Source organism: Mustelus asterias, unplaced genomic scaffold (assembly GCF_964213995.1).
Source record: "Mustelus asterias unplaced genomic scaffold, sMusAst1.hap1.1 HAP1_SCAFFOLD_1589, whole genome shotgun sequence".
Taxonomy (NCBI): Eukaryota; Metazoa; Chordata; class Chondrichthyes; order Carcharhiniformes; family Triakidae; genus Mustelus; species Mustelus asterias.
In genome coordinates, this window is record NW_027591534.1 from 49794 (window position 1) to 68516 (window position 18723).

At 43.7% G+C, this 18723-nt stretch overlaps 1 protein-coding gene across 1 annotated transcript in view; it reads right to left on the reverse strand.

Moving 5' to 3' along the window:
• LOC144488462 (autophagy protein 5-like) overlaps positions 1-18723 on the reverse strand; it is a gene marked incomplete at its 5' end in the record, with an annotated part of 60152 nt that overhangs the window by 32058 nt on the left and 9371 nt on the right. Inside the window, one exon of the mRNA XM_078206533.1 lies at positions 7524-7686. Within this exon, the coding sequence (XP_078062659.1) occupies positions 7524-7686 (163 nt within the window). The remainder of the gene's footprint in view (positions 1-7523; positions 7687-18723) is intronic.

The following is an 18723-nucleotide window of genomic DNA, read 5'->3' on the forward strand; positions in this document are numbered from 1 at the left end:
GTTGAAAGAGCTATCCAATTCATTCCATTTCCTTCTCTCCCTCCAGAACAGTGAAACTTTTCCCCTATAAGTATTGATCCAATTTCCTTTCGAAAACGTTTATTGCATCTGCTTCCACCATTCTTTTCTAGATCATAACTGACTGCTAAAAAAGTCTCGTCTCTCATTCTTCTGTCAATGACCTTAAATTTGTGCCCACTGGTTACTGGCACTTTTGCCATCAGAAATTGCCTCCCCTTATGTTTTCTATCGAAGTCTTCCATGATTTTGAACACCTCAATTAAAATCTCTCCTTCGCCTTCCCCACTCTAAAGAGAACAAATGCTGTCAGTATTTTAAAGCGTTGATCTGAAAAGTTATCCATGGGTCTTTTGTGATAACATTAATTCAATTTTGACAAACCTAGTCTCTAGTCCCTCTATATAACAGAAGTCCAGAATCCCTGTTGGCATTCCTCCGCACACTCTCTAACTCCAGCAGCCAAAGAATGGTGTCCAGAATTCACCCTGTCCAAGCACCTGGTCCACCAAAGTCACTTCAGATCCATGTCTGACGAAAGCAACTTGATACTATTCTCTGGTATAGTTTCAAAGTCCTTTCAAACCATTGTAGTCACCTGCCACTGCTTTCAATGCCTTAAATATGCCCAAGTACCATTTCATCGTCAATGCTCCCATTCTTTCTTTAGGTTGGAAATGCATTTCTTCCTCATAATCACACTATCACCTTTTCAAGTTCAACACTCTCCAATCAGCAGCACCAAGGCCATTTCTGTCAAAGTTACCAACATTCTTTATGTCTGTGGCTTGATGTCTTTCCACTACCTTTGACACCATCAGTTAGTTCAGCTCTCTGGCACTGCCCTGAAAGGCAGGAGCACATTAGAGTTCAATGTCATTTCCGAACATGTAAAATGTGTGGTTCTGGGTTACACTTCAAAATGGAGGAAGAGGGGCAGCACAGCCAGAATGTAATGCAAAGCTATCGAAGCATGAGCAGCAAACAAAAAGACAACAACATTATATTCATGACGCTCCCCTTGTATGGTTCCACTTCTACCTGTCACATCACAAACAGTACATAGTTTCCAGTAGTGTTTCCCTCGTGTAATCCAATCCCATCTTTGATCATGTGCTTTTATTTTCTATACACTAACAGCCCCCAACCCCTACCCCGCCTTGAGGTTCTCTAGAAGCATAGGCCGTGATTCAAATGTACACCAATGACACTTAGCTCCAGCATTGAGGGTCAGGTGTTCCAGAGGACTGCAGCATGGTGGCTAAAAATTGGGCTTCTGATGGTTGAGTTGGAAAATCTAGAAATAAATGCATTCTAGCGTCAAAGGAATAGAGTATGGGACTAAGGAAGGAATTGTAGCAAGGAATTGGTAGAAGATGGACTTCAAGGAACAGACAGTAGACGTCATAGATCTACAGATGAGAAAAGGAAAACAATTAGGGTGATGGGGCAGTTCTCATTGAAATTACATGGTCTTCAGCTCAATGTTGAAAAAATTCAGTCACTAAAAGCACTGCTAACTGGCTGAACATTCCAGTGATACAATGTCCCAACTATACTCGGTAAATTAAATTTATAGAAAATATATTTTTTGACAACTTTTGATCATAAACCACACGGTCACGAAAAACTGGCACTTTACTGATTGACTGAAAGTTAAGCTGCACAGCAAAGCTGCTGCATAATTTCTGACCAGTAATTCATTTCCTGTCAGCTCAACAACTTTGTTTCTCTGTAACAACTTACCATCCTTTAAAACTTATATGCGCAAGTAAAAATTACTACAGACGGCAACTGTAATTTGTTTGCAGAGAACTGCCTTCATTCCCATTACAACGATTTCCATCTCTGCTCCTGTACATAGGACCAATGCTCATTAAAGTTGTATCAGATAAACTGCAATGCCACCTAGTGTAAAACACCAGATTAACAATCAACAGGAACTGTTCCTGTGATAATAATTATGAAATGCAAAGAATGCAAGCGTATTATGCATTCTGACTTTCCATACTGAAAAATTTAAATGATGTGGAGATGTCGGCGTTGGACTGAGGTGGGTACAGTAAGAAGTCTCACAGCACCAGGTTAAAGGCCAACAGGTTTATTTGGTATCACAAGGTTTCGGAGCGCTGCTGCTCCTTCATCAGGTGAGTTTAAACACAGAAGGAACATAGAAAATTTACAACAGGGGGGGGGGGGGGGGGGAGGGGGGGGGGGGGCGAGTCATTTAGCCTCTCATGCCTATTACAACCAATAAAAAGCTATCCAACTTTCCAGGTCTTTCTCTCCACTGTCGTCCAAGTTAGGGCATTTCACTTCAAGTGCACATTCAAATGGTTTTACTTAAATGTGATGAAGGCTTCCGTGGGCGGCATGGCGGTTAGCACTGCTGCCTCACAGCACCAGGGACCAAGATTCAATTCTGGAATTGGGTCACTGTCTGTGTGGAGTTTGCACATTCTCCCAGTGTCTGTGTGGGTTTCCTCCGGGTGCTCTGGTTTCCTTTCACAGTCCAAAGATGTGCAGGTTAGGTGGATTGGCCATGATACAATTTCCCCTTAGTGTCCCATGATGTGCAGGTTAGGGGGATTAGCAGGGTAAATACGTGGGATTATGGGATGGGGCTTGGCTAAGCTGCTCTGTGAGACAGTCGGTGCAGACTCAACAGGCTAAATGGCCTCGTTCTACGTAAGGATCCTACGATTCTGCTTCTACCACCCTGTCAGATAGTGAGTTCCAAACCCACCAGCTGCCTCTAGGTGAAAGAATTTCTCAATTCCCCTCTCGTTATTTTCTTGCCAGTTACTGTGAATCTACACTCACTAAGTTATTCACCTCTTTGCCACTATCGACTTCATAATTTAGTAAAACTCAATTTCATCTTCCTTCAGCCTCCTCTGCTCCAAAGAAAGCAACAGCAGCCTATCCAACCTTTCGGGTAAAATTCTCCAGTCCTGCCAACAGCCTCCTAGACCTCCTCCTGTGCCATCACATTCTTCCTGTAATGCTGTGATCAGAACTATATGGAGTACTTCAAGTTGTGGTCTGTTTTATACAGGTTCCAGCACGATCTCCCTGCTTTTGTAATCTATGCCTCGCTAAGTATACCATGTGTTTATATTAAAGCCTTCTTCACCACCTTGTCCACTTGTCCTTCTGTCTTCAATGGCCTGTGGACATGCCTTTCTATCCCCCCCCACCCACCCTCTATTCTGCTACTTTGCAGCATCCCTTCATTTATTGTGTATTCCCTTGCCTTGCTTGCCCTCCCCAAATGTATTACCTCGCATTTCTCTGGATCGATTTCCTTTTGCCATTTCTCTGTCCATCTGACCAGTTCATTGAGATCTTCTTTCAGTCTACAAACTTTCTTCTCCCATTATCAACCACATGGCCACTTTTTTATATCCACTGCCAATTTAAAGTGATTTGGCAGACCAAAATCACGGTACGGTAGCACAGTGGTTAGCACTGCTGCTTCACAGCTCCAGGGACCTGGGTTCGATTCCCGGCTTGGGTCACTGTCTGTGTGGAGTTTGCACATTCTCCTCGTGTCTGCGTGGGTTTCCTCCGGGTGCTCCGGTTTCCTCCCACAGTCCAAAAATGTGCGGGGTAGGTTGATTGGCCATGCTAAAAATTGCCCCTTAGTGTCTTGGGATGCGTAGATTAGAGGGATTAGCGGGTAAAATATGTAGGGATATGGGGGTAGGGCCTGGGTGGGATTGTGGTCGGTGCAGACTCGATGGGCCGAATGGCCTCTTTCTGTACTGTAGGGATTCTATGATTCAAAGAATTTCACTGGTGCGGCAGAGATACTTTTCGAATGTTGAGGTGGGGAATGCTATTAGTGAGTGAACTTTTTTTAAGCTGGATGCCACCACTGGGGGTCCTCACTTCATTCCCAAGCATCGATCTTTCTCATCCAGCTGGAACGTAATTTGATTTAACTGGAATAAATATACCTCTTAATCAAATTGAGAAATTCAAGAGAGTGCGCTTGAATTGTGAGACACAATAAGCTAATGTGCACTCACTCAGAAACTGAGTTTCACATCATTGTCCACTCCTCGGAACTTGAGAGACTGGGTCTCTTACAAAACACCTGGCAAACTAAGGTCCTTTTTCCAACCAGCTCCCACAGTACAACACCATTCCCCATCAATTAAGGTCAGCAGTGAGATTCTGGAAACTGTGAACCATTTTCTGTACCTTGGAGTGATTATTAGAGGAGGTCCAACACCTCTCCCAAGCAAACATGTCCAGCGTCGAGGTGCGTATCACTCACAACCAACTCCGCAGGTTGAACATGTTGTCCGTATGCCTAACACCAAACTCCTGAAGTAACTCCACTGTTCAGAATTCTGTCACATCATGAAACTCCCAGGTGGACGATGGAAACTCTTTCGGGATGTCCCTGAAGCGATCAAACAACCCCACCCACTAAGAGGAGTCCTTAGCTCGTGACCAATCAAATTGGAGAAGGTTCATTCGAGAAGACACCAAGCACATTGAGAGATGATATTGGGAGTCATGTAGAGACTAAATCAAGATGTCAGAGAAAGTGCACAAGCTCCAAATATCTCATCTGCATTAGCCTTCAAGCATCATCTGCCCTGCAAGCAGCAGAGTCTGCAGATCACACACTGGATCTAACTATCTAGAACCAAGCGAAGCAAATGTCTGCGTGGGTTTCCTCTGGGTGCTCCAGTTTCCTTCCACAGTCCAAAGATGCTTAGGTTAGGATGATTAGCCTTGATAAATGCGTAGGGTTACCGGGATAGGGTGGGGTTTGGTTCTGGGTATAATGCTCTTTTGGAGAGTCGGTGCAGACTCAATGGGCCGAATGGCCTTCTTGTGCATTGTATGGATTCTATGGAAGTAAGTCATTCTCCTTCCCAAGGGGCTACCTACGAAGTAGCTATTACAAACAGGAAAGTTGACAAATTGTTGAACAACAGTAGGCTACTTATGGTGGAGTGGTTCTGTGCTATGTTATCAGGAAGGTTTCAGAGACGATCCTTGGTATGTGTAGTTAGTCTATCACAATTCAGACAACAATGGAGACATTATAATCAAATTTAAGTTCAAAGTTCATTTATTAGATTCACAAGTAGTCCCACATTAACACTGCAATGAAATTAATATGAAGATTCCTCAGTTGCCACACTCCCGCGCCTGCTCGGGTACACAGAGGGAGAATTTAGCATAGCCAATGCTCCTAACCAGCACATCTTTTGGACTGTGGGAGGAAACCAGAGAGCCAGGAGGAAACCCACACAGACACGGGGAGAACGTGCAGACTCCACACAGACAGTGACCCAAGTCGGGAATCGAACTCGGGTCCCTGGTGCTGTGAGGCAGCAGTGCTAATCACTGTGCCACCCCATTATAATTAGCCTCAGTATTCCCTGGCTGCAGAGATGGAGAGAAAAGAAAATTCAGAAATGCTCCTGGCCACCTCACATTTACTGCTACTGCAATTTCAATCTACAGATATCAAGTGTTTGACCTAGTTCTGATGTGTCAGTTCCCCTACCCAAAAACAAAGAGCTCATCATTGCCTTGGCTTATTTGTGATTTGTCAAAGACTTTTGGAACTTATAATACCATACTTCAACACTAGTAATTCCCTTGCAACAGAGGCCAGGCGACAAAGAGAGGAAGATGGTTTAGTGACTAAAGTATATATTTTCAAAATGATTCATCTGAAGGGAGGTTTTTGCTAGATGGGTCAGTCGGTTTACCCAAATAAAAAAAGTGAGCATTAAGAACAAAACAAAACTTCATTTCTGCACAACGCCCTTTAAACTTATTGCAATGTTTGTTCACCAACTGTCAGAATCAGTTTTGCTTCTCTTTTAAACACCAGAAAACACTTGCAGATGTATCATGTTCTGAGATTTAGTGGACCCAAATGGTACTTTCTTTTAAGTTTGTGGTTGTGTGTACTGTTTCATAACTAAGAGAAGATCTTCAAAAACTCTGAAAGAACCCTATAAAAAGTAAAGAAAAATACTAAATGTTCTAAAAGAGTTGTATCAGTTTCAGAAGCAGCTTTTATTTCTTTTTCTCTGTTATATATAAAAAAAATTTGCCTGATTTTTCTTAAAAGCTAGATGACATTCATATTTGCCAAACGCTGTGGCCCTCTTATTTTGCGTTAATATTTGCATATTAACTTTAGTGGGCACCACATTCCTTTCTAGGATAACAGGCACAAAACAGATTGAGTTTAATTATGCACAATAAAGTCTTTTGCTCACGCATGCACAGTGCTTCGCAGACAATAAATTCCTGCAAATCATTTTGCACAAAAAGTACTCATAATATATATTAAGAATTTAAATTTCCACTAATATGGTAACTAAAACTTTGCAAAAATGTTTATTTGCTGTTTATTTACTTTTGTAACTGCAGATATACTGATGCAGGGTGTAGTGCATTAAACACCACAATGATATGGGAAACAACAATGCAAAATCTGCAACCTACAAGTGCTATAAAGAACACACTAGGAAAGCAGCTTGTGCTCATCGGGAACGTAGGTGACACAGATATTAATGCGGTGGGAGGATCGTGGCAAAGAGAAGCATGTACTTGGTCCAAAGGAGAGTAGCTACAATACAATATTATGCTGTTCTTAGTAACAGATGATCAATTTGTAACCTCAGTAAGAATGCACTCTGTTCCATTACTAGGATGTCCTGACAACCTTTAACAATCACAAATCTCCACTGTGGATCTCAAAAAATGCAGTTTCTGAACATTTCAGGACGACCTGCTGTCAGCACTCAACACTCAGCAGTTTATACGTCCATAGCATGGGAATAAATCAGCTCAAAGCAGTGGCATTTGTAACACAAAATCCAAAAAAGCCAAATAAGTCCAATGCCATTTTTCTGTTGCTTTACCAAAATGAAAACTTCAGTGAAATCAAGCAGCTCTTGTAACTAATTTAAATTCAGATGCTGTCATCTCATCACTGAAATTGCTCAACATGTCTTGCTCTAAAGCTCCAATTCTGTACGCCCATCTCCCTAACTGTTTGCTTGTGAACCAATGTTCTGAAAAAAGTTGCCATCTGGTACAGTAACCATGATATGTACAGTTAACTCTGATCAGTGTTTAGTTTATTCTAAGTGCTGTTGATCCTAAAATAGTACAAAAACCGAAGAGCTCTGTTTTACTGTCAATGCAACGGCCATTTAATACATATATTTTAAAGAAAATCTCATGTCAAAGATATAGGAAGTGGATCTGAATAGTAGTATTTGTCCTCTATATCCTGGAAGAAACTTTTTCCACCTATTATGTGGCACTTTTGCACTATTGTTTAGAGTCCTTGGTTAAAAATAGTAAACAATCATTCAGGAAAACATCAAATTTGGAAGTGGGAAATGTAATTCTGGAACATTATGCTTTAAGAGTAACACAGGAAGATGACAACATCTGCAACAGTCAGCAAAACAAGCCATTCATGAGGGATTGTGAATTAAACAACGTACCATTTTGTAAGCCCATCCAAAGCTGCTTATGATCCTTTTTCTGCATCTCATTGATTACTTGACTTTTGTGCTTTAAGGCATCAGCTTCTTTAATGCAAGACATAAAATGAGCTTCAACAGCATCTTTCGTGAGGCAATGAAGAAGTTCCGTTTCAGGGAAATTCTGGAAAAAATATCAAGCACAATGTTGTACTACAAGCAAGCAAGTATACAATTTCTTCCACCAACAGCAGGCAATAAGGAAACAGAAATTTACTTTAAAATGGGTGATGCTGCTCTTGCTCACAATACAGCTGTAGGTATCAGTCATTCAAACTTGGCTTTCGCTTGAACATGTTTCTGAAGATGTGTTGAAATATAAATTAGAATACTGCACCACTGACTGAAGGCATTTCATTTTTTTAAAAATGAACTCTACTCCTCAGCAATGACTCAGTGAGGTTATTCAGTAATCAGTTGAGCCATTTAGAATTAGCAAAGTCTCAAATTCAAGCAGTTATCTTTTATGTTAACCTGTACGCAGGCAGGGTTTGGTTACAGCACAAACTGTAATGGGCCCCACTTTTGGCAGCCAGTCACCCTTGCTGAAAGTGCACTGAAAATGGCAGGATAAGTTAGACTCTGATGAAGGCAGAGTAGACTGGCCTGCTGAAACTTGTCACGGCTCAAATACTTAATTATCCACTTGGCCACTTAATTAAGTAAATAATCAAATAAAACAACTCCATGTTTATATTAGTTGCTTCTTTTCGCATTTGTTCTATGATGTAACCATTTAGGATATAAAGTACAAGATTAAACAGTGCCAAATTAAGTACGATGTCTAATTTTTAAAATTGCTTTTTGCAAACTAATTAACACTCACTGTAACCTGAGAGATCTTGCATTTATTTATATAGCAATAGGATGCCCCAAAGAGCGTTTTTCAGCCAGTGAAGTACCTTTGAACTGTAGTCAATGAAGTAATTTTTAATTATTTAAAGAAACGTGCAACCTTACACATAGCAAAGTGTCACAAAGAACAATGGCCAGTTCACCATGTGATTAACCACTGGGGGTGGGGGGGAAACACTTCTTTCTGGCCAGCAAGATTACAGTAAGAGACTAAGACGTTGTCAGTTGGAGCTTTCATGGTAAACATGGAAGCAACATTCATGTGAACTTTAATGCTAAGGTGAAGGCCTTACTAACCACCTTACAAATTATAATATTGTAACAGCTGAAAATTTACTGAGCTCCTAATGAAGCCTGAAATACCCCTTCTTTATCAACACTTTAATATCCATCCATCCATCCATGCTGGGGACTTCAACAGCTATCACAACTCATGGAGCTGCAGTATCAGTGGGAGAACTGTTTAGGAAAATGATCATTGTACTGCAAGCTTTAGGATAATGATACAAAAGGATGATAGGCAATCCAGAGTAAAAAATGATTAACTGGGAGACAGCAGACTTCAATGGGGCAAGAACGGAATTCAGCCGGTAGACTGGAATGAAAGCTTGGCAAGAAAAACTATAACTGAAACAATGGTCCAGATGCAGACAAGGTATATTCCCTTAAACGGAAAGGTAAGGCAAACAAATTCAGAGAACCATGGAGATAGAAATTAAGATAGGCGTCAGGTAGAAAATACAGTTGAGAACCAAGAGGAATGCAGAAGGATCGGAGGGGTGGTGAAAAAGCTCATTAGAGAAGCAAAGAGAGATTATGAGAAAAGACTGGCGGCCAACAAAAAGGGGAATCCTAAAGTCTTCTATAGGCAGAAAAATAGTAAAACAGTGGCAAGTGGAGCAGGGCCGATTAGGGACCTAAAGAGAATTTACATATGGAAGCCATGGCTGAGGTATTAAATGAATACTTTGTAATGTCTTTATCAAGGAGGTAGAAACTACTTAAGGCAGCGTGACAGATGGGGAAACTCTGTCCCTAGAGGGTGCAAAACCGATGAGGAAATGTTGGATAGATTGTCAGCATTGAAAATTGACAAGGCATCAGGACCAGGTGAGATGCACCCAAGGATATTGAAGCAAGTGAAAACAAAGTGCAGGGACACTTCCAGTCTCCTCTAGACTCAGGGAAGGTGCCAGAGGACCGGGAATTGCAAACGACAAGCCCGTGTTCAAAGGCTGGTAGTGAGGCCTGCTCGGGCATGGACTCCCTGGATCCGAGATGGTCCAAGTGCTTCTTTAAGGTTTTACCCTGGACTTTGACCTTGAAAGATACTGATCCTGATTCCTCAATAACAATTCCAGGGACCCAACTGGGACTATCCTCGAGGTTTCTTATATGAACCAGATCACCCATTGTAGAAGTTCTTTCTGTCCTTGCAGAACTGTAATTTCTTGTTTAGTTTTCTTGTTAGGATTCTACCCTCCCCGTCAAATTTGGGAATAACGGGCTTAATTTGGTATGAAGCCATCGTTCCATTAACAGCACCGCTGGGGCAACATGGTTATTGTTTGAGGTGTGGTCCTATGATCAAACAAGAATCATGCCAATTTGGTCTCCATGAATGCCACCAGTAGTTGTTTCTTCATTCCAATTTTTTGAAGGTTTGAACCACCCCTCCTGCTAGTCCATTTGACAACGGGTGATAAGGTGCAGATTGGGTATACCAGATATAGAAACATAGAAAAACTACAGCACAAAACAGGCCCTTCGGCCCCACAAGTTGTGCCAAACATATCCCTACCTTCTAGGCCTACCTATAACCCTCCATCCATATCGTTGGAGAGCACACAGTTCTGGAAATCACCGCCAGTAAAGGTTGTGCTGTTATCCAAAATCAGGCCCTCCGGTATGCCTTGTGCACTTAAGCTTTTTCGTAATTTCTCAATCGTAGCCTGAGAAGTCACGGAACCCATATGGATGTTGAAATCCAACCTCATGGATTGTGTGTATACCATGATTAAAAACATGGAACCCGTAAAGGGCCCCGCAAAGTCCAGGCACCCACAGGTGTAGGAAGGCTGAGGGAGGGAGTCGGCACAGGTCACATCGCTTCACCAAATATGTGATGTCAGAGTCAAGACCGAGCTACCAGACGTAACCCCCAGCCAGCATTATCATTTTTGATAGTCCCGGGTGGCCATTATGTAGTTCCATTAATACTGGACATCATCCTGGGAGAGGAACAATTACTCATGACCGCAAAAAAATGATCCTGTCCTCAACACCAAGTTCATCTTTCTTCATGAGGTACGGTTTCATTTTTTAAGAGGGTTGTCCTTGGAATCCATCGTTTAGGATCATGTGCCTTATTTCTTTTTGGGTTCAGGCCTTAATTTGCCTTGCTGACACTGGCAAAGTCTCCAAAACATTCAGAGTCATCAAAATCTCTTCCAATGCTGGTAAAGGGGCCAGGCTTGTGGACAATGGGAGGTGACTCAGTATGTCAACATTGGCTATCCAGGTTCTAGGGTGGTGTTCTAGAAAATATCCATAGGCTGCAAATAACAAGGCCCAGCGCTGTATCCGAGCGGAGGCGATAGCGGGGATTGCCTCGTCCTCTTTGAAAAAGGCCTGAAGAAGGGAAAGGGTTAATGTTTTTTGTACTCAATGTATTTTGTGCCTAAAAGGTTGAACTTTGTACCTGGAATGTATCACAAACATAACTCTTCCTTATGGCTAGCCTCCTTTTTGTTTATATTGCTCCTGGTAGTAATACAAGCCATTTGTTCATGGTTCCCTCGCTTGTTTATATCATTCTGATAAAACAGACAGTTAAATACAGATGTTAGGGGGTAAGTCTTTCTTTTCCGTAGGCTTGTCTATGATTTAAACAGAGGAAGCAGCAACCAAATGGTAGAGTGCGAGAATGGCCGTTTGAAGGAGGACTCCCACTGGGACAACTGCACTCATACTCAGTCACCTCAAAGGAAAAGCTGCGGGAAGAGCAGGGGACCAGAGGTGACACCTTGGCTTCGACTACCAGGAGAATTGTGCTTTATGACCCAAGGATACCTGATGGTCTCTAACCATGATCTAGAGACTATCAGAAGCTGTTAAAGGAACTATAATTTACGATCAAGGACTGTTAACTGGACTTTGCTTTATAGCTTGTATTGGGAACCCTAATGTATAAATATCCACGCTTCTTGTGTTCAGGGAGAACTTTGGCTTCAGCTTTCAAGGGGTCAAGTTCTCCCATAAGCTTATGAGAATAAAGCATGACTGTATTTTGACTCATACCAGCCTATAGAGGTATATTTTCCGACTTCAAGGCCCAATATAAGTTTATGATCAGTAACTATAAATAAAAGTCTACCATGTATTGATGGAACTATTTTACATCAAATACGACCACCAATCCTTCTTTCTCAAACTGAAAATACCTTTGCTCCGCGTCCGAAATCGTCCTAGAGTGATGGGCAATGGGTTTTTCCATCCCATCTTTCTAGTGATGTGACAGCACCACCCCAATCCCATATGGGTAAGTCTACAAGCCAGTAGGTTAGATGACAGTAACTGACGTTAGAAAAAGCCTGTGCCTGTGGAGCATTCCAGAACCATCACTAGTATTTTCATAGCAGGGCATGCAAGGGGGCCAGCATGGAAGCCAAGTTTGGGATACATTTTCCATCATAATTTACAAATCCCAGGAAGGATTTCAACTCCATGGTGTTCCTTGGGGTTGGGGCTTCCTTGATGTCTTTTATCGTATCCTCTACTGGATGTAACCCCTTGCCATCTATCCGGTAGCCTAAATAGGTTACTTCAGCTGCTTGAAAAATGCATTTCTCCCTCTTCACAAGAACTCCTGCTCTAGAAAATCTCTGCACACTTGCTCTAAGTTGGCCAGGCATTCCAGTTCCAAAGCCCCCTTGACCAAAATGTGTACTACGGATAGCCCCTGAAGGATGTTCTCCATAACTCTTTGGAAAATGGCACAGACTGACAAGATCCCAACGTGCAAGAGTCCTTTGTGTGTGTTGATCATCACGTATCTTCAGAAGGACTCGCCCAATTCAAGCTGAACGTAGGTGTGGTTCATGTCCAACTTGGAGAACATCTTGCCGCCTGTTAACGTACAAATCTTCAATTCAGGGCATGGGGTACTTATCGAGTTTTGGAGACCTGACTGGCTATTATAGCCCCCACAAAGATGAACTGATTTGTCAGGATTAAGAACAGGGACTACAGCGCAGTCCATTCTGCAAATTGCACAGGCCTCATTATATCTAAACTTTCAACGTGCCCTAGTTCAGTTTCCACCTTCTCCAGCATGGAGTGTGGGACTCGTCTTGCTCAGAAATACTCAGGTGTGACATCAGGGTAAACACAGATCTTTGGCTCTTTGATTTTTCCCAGACCCTCCTGGAAAACTCCAGGGCATCCACAAAAAAATTTGTCCTGTCCCTATGCCTAGCCTGAACATCTCCCACCAGTTCAGCCAGATCTGCTGGAGCCAATCGCTCCACAGAAGGCTTGATCCGTTCCCCCATAAAAATAATGAGTGGGAGATGAACCAATTGCTGCCTATAATTACAGGGACCATTGCGGTGCCTTCTAGTTGTAAAGGTTCCCCCGTATAGATGGCTAGTCTGGCCTTCGTTTTATCCAACCCCAGGAGCTGGATGCCAAATTGGAGAGGCTTATATGTCTGTTCTCCGATAACAGAGACTGCAACTCCATGTCCACTTCCATCTTTAAGGGATGGCCACTCACTGGTAGTTCTACCATCATTGGAGAAACCTTTGTCGTGATGATGCAATGTCGTTGTAATGTCCCTGTCTCTGGAAGATGGGATACTTGCATGTTACGGTCAGGTACTGGCCTTGGCTTTTTCACTAGGCAGCACCTGTTTTGCCTGTTCCTAAAACTTAGCCTTGGCCGTATCCTTTGACAATGTTAGCAATAACCTGTCATTTGGCAACTGCCCCTTTTCAGAATATGTTCTCTAATACTCTTGGGGTCATCATGGTCTTTCCTTGACTATCTGGTGGTGACATTAGGGTTCCCATATTGACAGGGGCCCTTTTAACACCTGATTTACACAAACACTTTCAATGGAGGACTGATTACACAAGGTTCCTCCCCCTTGTTGGAGGACACTGCTGCCTGATGCCCCCTGTAGTTCGTGAGCCCCTTTCAAAGAACGAAGAAGAACAGTACAGTACAGGAAAAGCACTTCGGCCCTCCAAGCCTGCGCTGATCATGATGCCTGCCTAAACTAAAACCACATGCATTTACGGAATCTGTATCCTTCATTCCCAACCTATTCATGTATTTGTCTAGAGGTCCCTTAAATGCCACTATCGTACCTGCTCCCACCACCTCCCCAGGCAACGTGTTCCAGACAGTCACCACCCTCTGTGTAAAAAAAAAACTTGCCTCGCACATCACCCCTAAACTTTTCCCCATGCACCTTAAACCTATATCCCCTAGTATTTGATTGTTCTACCGTAGGAAACAGCATCTGACTATCCACTCTTTCCATGCCACTCAATCTTGTAAACCTCTATCAGATCACCCCTCAACCGCCGTCATTCCAGTGAGAACAAACTGAGTTTATCCAACCTCTCCTCATAGCTAATACCGTCCAGACCAGGCAACATCCTGGTAAACCTCGTCTGTACCCTCTCTAAAGCACCCACATCCTGGTCGCCACACTTTCAGAAGGATGTGGATAGTCAGATGCTGTTTCCAAATTGGGCCTAACTAAGGTTCTGTACAGCTGCAGCATGACCTGCCAATTTTTATACTCAATGTCCCAACCGATGAAAGCAAGCATGCCATATGCCTTCTTGACTACCTAATCCACCTGCGTTGCCACTTTCAGTGATCAGTGGACATGTACACCCAGATCTCTCCGAAGGGTTTTACCATTTACTGTATAATTCCTACATGCATTGGACCTCTGCATTCTCAAGTGATATTTCAATGATTTTTTAAAAAGTCCAAATTGGGTTCTGCCAACAGCTTCCTTTGGACGGTTAGGTCATTTATGCCACATACTAATCTGTCGAGAACATTTCATTGAGGCGCAGTCCAAATTCACAATATTCTGCCAATTTCTGCAACCCATCCAAGAACCCAGTGACAGGTTCCCCATGAGTTCTCTCAGCGGGAAGCTTTTTCCCAGGTCGGAGGTGACGATCACGAGGGGTCACAGGCTCAAGGTGAGAGGGGCGAGGTATAACTCAGATATCAGAGGGACGTTTTTTTACACAGAGTGGTGGGGGCCTGGAATGCGCTGCCAAGTAGGGTGGTGGAGGTAGACACGCTGGCATCGTTTAAGACTTACCTGGATAGTCACATGAGCAGTCTGGGAATGGAGGGATACAAACGAATGGTCTAGTTGGACCAATGAGCGGCACAGGCTTGGAGGGCTGAAGGGCCTGTTTCCTGTGCTGTACTGTTCTTTGTTCATTAAAAATTTTGAATCAGCGGCGTCCAGAGGGTCAGGTTTTTTATCACGCTGAAAGTCGGGGCCCGATGCCGTCAACAATATCACTTTGTTGTTCGCCTCCTTCAACGTTGTTAGCACACTACTAGTGTCATAGGGTTCAGGTTTCCCAAAAAGAGGCATCATAGCATTTCGTACTGAAGATTCTTGACTCACGGAGATTGTACAGAGGGAGAGATGAAGAGAAAAAAAATTCTCCTCGTCTGCAATGTAGTATTTCAGCCAAATGGCAGTTTCCCATCACCAAACGCTCTTTACTGTACACAAGCCTGCAGCTTACAGTCAGAGAGTCCATACCTGGGGACCTACAACGCCAGTCCGGCTTGAGAAACAAGTTTAAAAACGCTTGCTGACCGCTTCTCATCCTTCGACATTTTAATTCCAAATTTTTATTGAATTTAAATTTGACCGTCTGTTGTGGTGGGATTCAAACCCAAGTTTCCAGATCTTTCCCTGGGGCTCTGGATTATTAGTCAAGTGATAATACCACTAAGCCACAGCCTCCCCTATTGTTTCCTCTGGCTGATGGGTCTCGAACAAGCGGTCAAAGTCTCAGGATACAGGGTAGGTCATTTACAAAGAAGAAAATGACAGCACAGGAACAGGTCCTTCGGCTCTCCAAGCCTGCACCGACCATGCTACCCACCTGAACTAAAACCCCCTACCCTTCCGGGGACCATATGCTATTCCTGTATTTGTTAAGATGTCCCTTAAAGGTCACTATCATATCTGCTTCTACTATCACCCCCAGCAGTGAGTTCCAGGCACCCACCACATCTGTGCAGAATTTTAGGACCGAGATGAGGAGAAACGTCTTAATTCAGACAGTGAACTTCTGGAATTAATGATAAATATACTCAAGAAGGAAACAGATTTTTAGACTAGACTCCAAAGGTGTCCAGGGGTATGGGGTGAAGGCTGGAGTATAGTGTTGAGATTGAGGATCAGCCATGATCATGTTGAATGGCGGAGCAGGATGGAAGGGCTGAATGGTCTGCTCCTGCTCTTAAGTTCTATGTTCTATATAAATTCCATTTCGCCTGCAACCTCCCCCTGATGCTTACCTACTCTTCCTTTAAATGTAAAATAATGTTTACTTCAACCACTCCCTGGAAGGAAGTTTTTTTTTTGCTCTAATTATGTCGTCATGAAAAAAGAAATTTAGAACATAGAACATAGAACATAGAAAGTCACAGCACAAACAGGCCCTTCGGCCCACAAGTTGCGCCGATCACATCCCCACCTCTAGGCCTATCTATAGCCCTCAATCCCATTAAATCCCATGTACTCATCCAGAAGTCTCTTAAAAGACCCCAACGAGTTTGCCTCCACCACCACCGACGTCAGCCGATTCCACTCACCCACCACCCTCTGAGTGAAAAACTTACCCCTGACATCCCCCCTGTACCTACCCCCCAGCACCTTAAACCTGTGTCCTCTCGTAGCAACCATTTCAGCCCTTGGAAATAGCCTCTGAGAGTCCACCCTATCCAGACCCCTCAACATCTTGTAAACCTCTATCAGGTCACCTCTCATCCTTCGTCTCTCCAGGGAGAAGAGACCAAGCTCCCTCAACCTATCCTCATAAGGCATGCCCCCCAATCCAGGCAACATCCTTGTAAATCTCCTCTGCACCCTTTCAATGGCTTCAACATCTTTCCTGTAATGAGGTGACCAGAACTGCGCGCAGTACTCCAAGTGGGGTCTAACCAGGGTCCTATAAAGCTGCAGCATTATCTCCCGACTCCTAAACTCAATCCCTCGATTAATGAAGGCTAGTACGCCATACGCCTTCTTGACCGCATCCTCCACCTGCGAGGCCGATTTAAGAGTCCTATGGACCCGGACCCCAAGGTCCTTCTGATCCTCTACACTGCTAAGAATGGTACCCTTCATTTTATACTGCTGCTCCATCCCATTGGATCTGCCAAAATGGATCACCACACACTTATCCGGGTTGAAGTCCATCTGCCACTTCTCCGCCCAGTCTTGCATTCTATCTATGTCTCGCTGCAACTTCTGACATCCCTCCAAACTATCCACAACACCACCTACCTTGGTGTCGTCAGCAAACTTACCAACCCATCCCTCCACTTCCTCATCCAGGTCATTTATGAAAATGACAAACAGCAAGGGTCCCAGAACAGATCCCTGGGGCACTCCACTGGTCACTGACCTCCATGCAGAGAAAGACCCCTCCACAGCCACTCTCTGCCTTCTGCAGGCAAGCCAGTTCTGGATCCACAAGGCAACAGCCCCTTGGATCCCATGCCCTCTCACTTTCTCAAGAAGTCTTGCATGGGGGACCTTATCGAACGCTTTGCTGAAGTCCATATAGACCACATCCACCGCTCTTCCTTCGTCAATGTGCTTGGTCACATTTTCAAAGAACTCAACCAGGCTCGTAAGGCACGACCTGCCCCTGACAAAGCCGTGCTGACTACTTTTGATCATACTAAACTTCTCTAGATGATCATAAATCCTGTCTCTCAGGATCCTCTCCATCAACTTACCAACCACTGAGGTTAGACTCACCGGTCGGTAATTTCCCGGGCTGTCCCTGTTCCCTTTCTTGAATATAGGGACCACATCCGCAATCCTCCAATCCTCCGGAACCTCTCCCGTCTCCATCGACGATGCAAAGATCATCGCCAAAGGCTCCGCAATCTCCTCCCTCGCCTCCCACAGTAACCTGGGGTACATCCCATCCGGTCCCGGCGACTTACCAACCTTGATGCCATTCAATAGTTCCAACACATCCTCTTTCTTTATGTCCACATGCTCGATCCTTTCTGTCCTCCGCAATCCAGCAGTACAACCACCCAGATCCCTTTCCACCGTGAATACCGAGGTAAAGTATTCATTAAGCACCTCCGCCATTTCTAACGGTTCCGCACAAACTTTTCCCCCTTCACCTTTTAAGGGTCCTATGCCTTCACATCTCATCCTTTTACTCTTGACATATTTGTAGAAAGCCTTGGGATTCTCCTTAATCTTACCCGCCAAGGTCTTCTCATGACCCCTTCTCGCTCTCCTAATTTCCTTCTTAAGCTCCTTCCTACATCGCGTATACTCCTCTAAATCCTTAACACCTCCTAGCTCTCTGAACCTTCTGTACGCCTCTCTTTTCTTATTTACCAGGTTCATCACAACCTTCGTGCACCACGGTTCCCGTACCCTACCAACACCCCCCTGTCTCATCGGAACGTTGTCATGCAGAGCTCCAGACAAACATTCCTTGAAAATCCTCCACTTTCCTTCGGTACTTTTCCCCAAGAATGCCTCCTTCCAATTTACCCGTCTAATTTCCTCCCTGATGACACTGTATTTCCCTTTACTCCAGAGAAACACTTTCCTAGCCTGCCTGACCCTATCTCTTTCCAATGCTATCGTGAAGGAGATAGAATTATGATCGCTATCCCCAAGATGTTCACCCACCGAGAGATCCTCCACCTGTCCAGGTTCATTAGCCAGCACCAGATCAAGAACAGCCTCTCCTCTAGTAGGCTTATCCACATACTGTGTCAGGAAACTCTCCTGGACACACCTAACAAACTCCTCTCCATCCAAACCCCTAGCCCTAGGGATATTCCAATCTATGTTTGGGAAATTAAAATCTCCGAAGCTTTCCCCTCGATGAATCACTGTATTAAATTGATGGCCCCTCATCACTGGCTCTCCAAGCAGAGAAAGCATTTTTCTTTATTCACTTTCATAATTTTAAAATTCTCTCGTAAATTTGGCTAGACTTACAATCATAGAAAGATTTGAGTTACAGGAGATTGCCTT